General features: G+C 39.2%; 1 protein-coding gene across 1 annotated transcript in view; it reads left to right on the forward strand.

Moving 5' to 3' along the window:
- UTP20 (UTP20 small subunit processome component) overlaps nucleotides 1-7,076 on the forward strand; it is a 103,124-nt gene extending 96,048 nt beyond the window's left edge. The window contains exons 56-62 of the mRNA XM_069973244.1: nucleotides 561-693; nucleotides 2,034-2,221; nucleotides 2,483-2,554; nucleotides 2,924-3,169; nucleotides 4,312-4,438; nucleotides 6,097-6,242; nucleotides 6,364-7,076. Of these exons, the coding sequence (XP_069829345.1) occupies nucleotides 561-693; nucleotides 2,034-2,221; nucleotides 2,483-2,554; nucleotides 2,924-3,169; nucleotides 4,312-4,438; nucleotides 6,097-6,242; nucleotides 6,364-6,519 (1,068 nt within the window). The 3' untranslated portion in view covers nucleotides 6,520-7,076. The remainder of the gene's footprint in view (nucleotides 1-560; nucleotides 694-2,033; nucleotides 2,222-2,482; nucleotides 2,555-2,923; nucleotides 3,170-4,311; nucleotides 4,439-6,096; nucleotides 6,243-6,363) is intronic.
- Nucleotides 7,077-8,111: the final 1,035 nt, after the last annotated feature.

An 8,111-nucleotide genomic window follows, 5' to 3' on the forward strand; every position in this document is an offset into this window, starting at 1 on the left:
TGATTGGTCCTTTAGAGAAACAAAGGCAACTGCCATTTTAACAGTTCTAACCTACAATTCCCATAACCTCCTTAGTATTTGTCTGTGTGGCTGCATATGTGCAGTTTCACTGTAAGGGTAGCTTCACACACACACACCATATTGCAGCGGATTTTTTGCAGCAGATATGATCTAAATAACTGAACACCGCATCCAATCTGCACCATCAGATCTGCTGTGGATCTGCTGCGGATCCTGTACATGTAAATGCACCCTAATGGTCAATCATGCACAGTCATAGAGCACAGAAGAAGCAGCAAAGCTATAATAAAGTGGCAGTGTTTAATTGCTATGAACATATAACTACAGAGGGAGAGCAACTGAGTAGTAGCAAATAGACAGCATGGGTTGTTTTTGGTGGTTATTACTTAAAAAATATAGCGTGAAATTTGTTATCGTGAATATTATTTTACAATTTGTGTAATGTGAGGCTTTATTATGATTTTGGGAATACCCTCACCACATATAATAATAATAATTGTACTTAATTTATTACATTCCACATACTGTGTTTATTGCAGTTGCAGGAGGAGACAGAAGAGAAAGCAGCGGACAGATTGCTGTTTAGTTTACTGACGCTGGTTACTAAGCTGATCAAGGAGTGCAATGTTATGCAGCTACCAAAGTACAGAGACGTCACAGATAAAATATGTGGTAAGGGCTCTCTACTCTTCTCACTTATAGGTGAACACAAAGTATAACCACCTTAGTTTTTCTGCATGATAACTAAAGAAATAAACTATGTGTAACACAATGTGAAAAACAGTTCTAGAATGCTACTAAAATAGATTTTAATCTTTTGTAATCTTTTTAAAATCAAAAGGACCCTTTCATTAAAAAATATTGGTTGACCTATTGACAATCAGTATGTGACTATGTTTTTGCATGTTTTTTTTATGTTTTCCCGTGTTTACTACAGCAAGTCCTGATTGTCTTTCTTACTCTCTGTCTGCACTAATAGCTTGACATAAATTATCATTTAAAGGGATATTCACTTTTGGGACATTTATGACATATCCATGAATGTAATAAATGTGCTGGATGTACATCCCACCACTGGTAGCCGCAACTCTGTCTCGAGATTGAGGCCCCTTTCGACCACCTACAACTGGCTTTCAGAGTTGGCTATTTTACTCACTGTACCTATGATGTTGATGGGGGTTATTAAAATAGCATGGCAACACAAGCTATGTTCTTTCTCTAACCTCCTAGTTATGTAAACTAGCTTGTGGTGTTACCCTATTTATGCCATTCTCATGTAAGTCAATGAGGGTTATGCACACTGTGTAAACATTAGGGCCCTATTCCACCGGACGATTATCGTTCAGATTATCGTTAAATTGTTCGAATCTAAACGATAATCGTTCGGTTGAAATGCAGTTAACAATTAACGACCGAACGAGAAATCGTTGATCGCTACCTGGACCTATTTTTTAGATGCTCGTTCGCGAAACGTTCGCAAATTGTTCGCATTGAATAAGACGTCGTTCGCAATAGATACGAATGCAATAGCGAATAAATAGCGAAGAAAAAACGATCGCAATTACGATCATAAGTAACGATTATCGTTCCATGGAAATGAGTGAACGTTTTCAGGTCTTTCGCAATAGCGGTCGTTTGAGATCGTTTATCGTTAATGATTATGTGATAATCGTCCGGTGGAATAGGGCCCTTAGTGTTGGACTGTTTTTGTCTTTCTAACCACTTCTGGCTGCTGCAATTTTCTGTGGATATATCATAGATGTTTATATGGGAATAACCCTTTGACTCTTCTTAATAAACCAGCCACCTGCGCAATCTCAGTTTTCACCCCCACTTCCTTACTACAGCACAATCCTGTGATCAGTTAATGAAACAGAATATGTCTAAAATGAGATGTGCACAATTTATCAGAAAAATACATTTTTGCAACGCAATCTTAACTTTGTTTAGGGAGTTATGACTATCTTTAAATGTTCAATGCAGTCTAATTTTTTTGTTTCAAAATTTTTCAGCCCATGTTCAGTCACATTTATGGTACCCCCATAGTTGGGTTTGGCTAACTTCTTCCCAGATTTTTGGGCAGTTGTTTTCCCATCAAAAACCAGAAGAACTGGTCAGTAAATGGATAGCTAGGAAGACAAAGAAGAAAAGCCAAATGGAACTCCCTGAATCATTCTTGGTTGAACAGCTGGAAAAAAAGGTAACCAGGCCTTGTGGTTGTTAAGTCATGCGCTTTTTTTTTTTTCTTTTTTTCCTTTTTTATATGATCTTAACATTTTTTTTTTTAAATCCAATATGGTAATTCCCATAATTTAAAAAATCTCGGTTGTTATTGACTTGAGTGATAGGATGAAAAATGATCATGAACCAGGTAAAAAAATAAATTTGTGTGCAGGAACACATTTACAAAATAACATACCTTTTTGAAGTCACCGTCACTTTTGTATTTATCTTTTCACAGATGAAAGATCTTGCACTTGCCTTCTGCCATCAGTTGCAGTCAAAATTTCTCGACCAGACCCTGGGGGAACAGGTAGGTTACTACAATATAAAAACACAGATGATAAGATCCTAAGCATTATACTTCTGAAAAGAGGTAGTTGTCACACAAGACCTCAGACTGACACAGCCACGCAGTTTCAAAGCTCCCAGCATCATAATGAATCGTGGTTTCCAGTAGCTCCAAGGTGCGGTCAACAGGATACTGTCCATGCACAGTATTTTGTGGATGTGTAAATGCCCCCTAACTATGAATTATTCATACCTAGGGTTTAAAAATCAGATATTGACCATGGTAGTCATTCTGGGGAGGAACTACATATGATAATAGGTCATGTATCATAATCTAAGTGCTATTTTTTACTCCTAAATCTAAAAAAAAAAAAAATGCTTCTCTTTTAAGGTAATAAAGAATTTGTTATTTGTGGCAAAAGTGATCTATCTCCTACACCCTGAAGTAGAGAACACTGAGAACAAGACTGAGGAGCAAAATAATAATGAGGCAGAGCAAGAAGATGCTTCTGAAGATGAGGCAAGTGCCGAAAAAGAGACAGGAGATGAGAAAACTGCCACCTTGATGTGGCTCATGAAAAAACTGTCCATACTGGCCAAGAAAGAAGCAGCACACACTCCAAAAAATCCATTAAAAGTGAGTTTATTTCACTGCATCTGTTTTATGTGATGGCACAAGTTCAGGGTCAGGTCTTCATTTGTCCAAATTTTTAAATCAGTCAGTCCCCCATCTTGGAGTTTTATGATATCCACGATATATGCTATAAATGGTGAATCAGGTGTACCTACTTTCCATTAAATTTACACACAATACCTTCAGGCACAGAGGCCTGGGATATACTGGCCCCTATAACTTGCTATACCTCACACCTTTAAATATAACTTTTATTTATTGTTATTTAAAATATAAAGCAGTATACTTTAAAATCCCGATTCCTGGTTGTTGGATGATATTCAAAAGTTTTGAGAGGTGTAAAACCTCCTCCAAGTGGATCAATTAACACCAGTCGAAACTGCTGTATTCTACTGTATCAAGGACACCAGGATATTGCTATTAAAAGATATGTAGTTATTACACACAACATCCTCAGGAAGACATTAGGCTTTCAGATTTTAAATCAATATACTGCTTTATATTTTAAATAATGCTAAATAAAAATTATATTTTAAGAGGTGAGATATAACAAGTCAAAGAGGCCTGTGTACCCCAGGCATTTGTGCCTGAGGGTATTTTGTGCAAATTTAATGTTTTCTGCAAAATTCTTATGTTCCATTGAGATTAATGGGAGTTGTATAAACACTGTAATGCCACATGCGGTTTTCAACTTCCAACTTACACAAACAGCATAGCTTGTTGTACAATGCTGTTGACGCAACTTCCATTAACCTCTATGGGAGTTATGTTCTCACTGCCTGTTTTTGGCATACGTCTACAGCCACTACTTAGGAGGAAACCTAGGCATTCACTGCATATAGGTTTATTGAGTTCATATTCTACACAAAATGCAGCCAGAATTCTATTCATATCCATAGGAGATTTGTAGCTCTATAACAAAAAAATGTGTTTTGGATCCATATATAAAATATGTTTGTATTATATATAAATATTATTCATAATATAATAATTATTTCATATTATGTTAGCTAATTCCACTTGATAAATGGTAGATCTTTGCATGTTTTATTATGTGGGATATTTTTCTTCTTTCTTATTCTTCTTGGGAAGAAAAAACAACTCATTTTTGTAAAATAATGTATTGATCTGTGTATCTGCCATAGAGAATATGTGTGTTTAAGTTCCTGGGAGCAATTGCAGTAGATCTTGGAAAAGAGAAAGTCAAGCCATTCCTGCCAACTATCATTGCTCCACTCTTCAGGGAACTCAACAGCACATATGCAGACCAAGGTGAGAATTAAGAGTGCAATGTCTTTTTTTTTTTTTTTTAATGCTTATGCCAATTGTATAGTCTGTGACAGAATACTGGTTATGAGTGATGAGAGAATTTACAGTAGGAACAAAGCAAAGTGCTTCATTAGGATCGAACAGCAGCTTATCAGGCTGCTGGCTTTGAAGTCTGTGCTATTCCAGTTGTCGGCAAAAGCTGGATCCAGTCCTGGAAAACTTCTCTCATTTTTCCAGGACTAGATCCAGTTTTTCCCAGCACATGGAGTGGAGGGGCATGGACTTCAGCCTGCAGCGTTTTGAAAAAAAAGACCACGCACCGGGTTCCCTGCCGTTGAGGAGCAGGTACTCACAAAAAAATGTTTCCGGTACCTGTGATGGTACATTCACGTTAAGCAAATGTGCAGTGATAAATGTGTGCTTTCTATTTCTGCCTCTGTCCTACATGTCCCACATAAACACAGCTACATACAGAGCTTTGCTGCACATACATACAAAGCTCTACTACACACACACACATTGATTTTAATAAAAGTCCCTGCACTCCTTTAGTAGCTATTCTTTAGTCTTGTTCTTCCTTACTTCTCCCAGGCATGTCACTGATCTCATTGCTTGTGACATCAAAAGTTCAGCTGATATCTAGGACCTTTAACTCATTTGCTTATAGGGGATAGCTGGATGTTATTTACACATGGCATCCAACTTCTTCTCCTGCTCCGATCACACAGATCATTGCCAGGCAGGAACCGAGAACTATTCAGCAATAATTGGGCACAGGGCTGTATTAGCATCTGGCTAAGCTGTACAAAAACAGCCAGAGTTGTCTGACATTGCCGCATCACACGTAGGGGCCTACTCAACTGAGCTTTAATCGGCCCGATTCGGTGGATTATCGCTCGGTGGAATAGAGAAAACGATCAGCCGATGATCGTGTCATCGGCTGATCGTTTAATCCTCGGTCACCCACCGCACATCGCTTCACGGAATAGCGGTGCGCAGCGGGTGACCGATGATTTGAGAAGCAGCATACATTACCTAGCAGGGCTTCTCCTCCGCTCAGTCTTCCTCCTCGGGTCCCGCGGCGCAGCATCAGGTTCGGTGCGGCCTGACTGAGCTGTCAGACTGCTCAGCCAATCACTGGCCAGGACCGCCGAGGCCAGTGATTGGCTGAGCTGTCTGACAGCTCAGTCAGGCCGCTCTGGAGTTGATGCTGCACCACGGGACCCGGGGAGGAAGACTGAGCGGAGGAGAAGCCCTGCTAGGTAATGTATGCTGCTTCTGCAGGGACATCTTCACCGACGTCCTTGCAGCCCTTGCTAACGATTGTCGGGCCGTGGAATAGGCCCAGTATACGAGCGCCGATCTAGCAGATCGGCGCTTGTTTACATCGTTAATCAGGCCCTGCTCGGCCCATGGAATAGGACCCTAACTGTGGACTTTAACACACGGGCAGTTTTTATCAAGACTTTTTTTGTTTATAAGATGAACAAAAGTAAATATGGGAGAAAATGTATAAATGCATGTTTTATTAAAGCAACTGTGCAATCTGCTTTGTATGTGATCTGTGATCCATTAGGATCGAAGTTTTAAATATAAACCATTACAACTTGGACATTTACAGCTTTTCTCACATTTTGCTTTCCTTTATTTTTTTCTCTTAGACCCTACACTGAAAAACCTTTCTCAAGAAATCATTGAGCTTCTGAAGAGCTTGGTTGGGTTGGAGTCTTTCTCCTTGTGTTTTGCTGGGGTACAGAAACAAGCCAATCTAAAGAGGGTTATGAGGAAAAAGCAGAAAGCACTACAGGTAACGTGTCCTTGGATAAAATGTATTTTGTTTTCACCTAAATCTATTCATATATAATTTTTATATTAGATGACAGGTGTTTGTGTTATCATATATACATGAAATGTTCTGTCTCTTGTAGGCCGTAGCAAACCCTGAAGTGGCAGCAAAGAAAAAGCTAAAAAAGCACAAGAATAAAATTGAAGCTAAGAAGAGGAAAATAGAATTTCTGCGACCTGGATATAAAGCCAAGAAGCCACGCAGTCACGCTCTCAAAGACTTGGCAATGGTGGAATAAGAGTGGATACAATACATAGCAAACATACATGAAGCATTGTTGACTTGTTGCTCTATGCTATTGGTGGAATGTGTAAAAACGAGTGGGGGGAGGGGGCAAAAAACTGTTGCCATTGAAAAAAAAAACCGATCCCTTTAATTTTTATGCGTGACTTCTTTGTGTGTCAGGCTGCTATGTAAGATAGATGTGAAGTACAGTTTAATGTACACTTAAGTTTTCTAATTAAAAACTCATTTTAATTGAAACTGTCATAATTATACATTAATTACAGTATTTGTAACTATTTGTCAGTGTTATCAGCCGCTACTTTGTCATGAGTTCACAACCTTTAAAGGGGTAATACACTGAAACATAACTTCTAATATGTTGCTGCCCATGGTGAAAATAATAATTCCTTCCATACTTATTATCTATTCAGTCTCCATCTCCCAGTCCTGTGCTGCAGCTTCATGCTGAAGACACATAAATCTGTCTGTGAGCAGGGGGAGTCGGAGAGAAAAGCTCACACATTTGTGTCTTCAGCAGAAAGCAGCAGCTCAGAACTGTGAGGAGACTGAATAGATAGTAAGTATGGAAGGAATTTTGTCTCACCATGGGCAGAAACATATGAAAAGTTATGTTTGAGTGGAATACCCCTTTAAGCTGTTAGTTTTTTTTTTTATTTTTTATCTTGGATTCCACTGCCTTGGACAGTGCACCCATTGCTGCACCATTTACTGTTCCATAATGCCCAGCTTATATTGTCAAATGCAGTACCATGCTATGGCACATAAATGTTTATTCTGTAAGTGGTAAATTCCTTTTTTGATGTAGATATTTTTCTGGTTCTGTATTTTATGCCTGAAGTCATGGTACACTGCCTATAATTAGTGATATATCTTGCACACTAGTTTCAGTATGCATATAAATGGTGGTTCACACTAATATCCGTTTTGGATTATTTTAACCTCTACATCAGTCACTGTTTACTGGTTATGGTTTGCTGCCTATTTCATTAATAACAACTATACTATCATTTCCTGATGAATTGTGACAGGTTATGTGCTATTGGTCACAGAAAGATCTAATTTGTTATTTGAAAATCAATTGTCACAGAAAGACATGTGGTGAGCCCCCAGTGTGGTGTTATATCGGAAGAACGGCTGGTCACTTGCTAGGTGGTGGTGTGTGACTCCACTCCAGAGGTGGTTGGCCGAGATACAGCCAGACCTTGGAGTGTTATTTACGCCAGTGCCAGGTAGGCACATAGGCGTGAGGGCACGCCTGCTTTTATTTGACAAGGCCGGTTGTACCTTTTTCCCATGTGGTCAGTGTCCTGCAGGGATGCTACTGGGTCCCTTGGGTTAGAGTGATCACGGATGGCCAGAGTGGTGTAGTGACCCTCTCGGACTAGAGGGACTGCCACCCACAGAAAGGGAAAGTGTCCCAAGGTTGAGGTGTGTGCTGTGTAGGTGGATAGTGAGTCAGACTCTCTTTAACATGAAAAAGTTTGGTTTACTTGAAGTTGCAAATGTGCAGCAGGTCAAACAAATTCAACAGTATGAGGTTTCTCTTGATAAAGCACTTGTTAACACAATTGACAATAGTTCCAG

Source organism: Dendropsophus ebraccatus, chromosome 1 (genome assembly GCF_027789765.1).
Source record: "Dendropsophus ebraccatus isolate aDenEbr1 chromosome 1, aDenEbr1.pat, whole genome shotgun sequence".
Classification (NCBI taxonomy): Eukaryota; Metazoa; Chordata; class Amphibia; order Anura; family Hylidae; genus Dendropsophus; species Dendropsophus ebraccatus.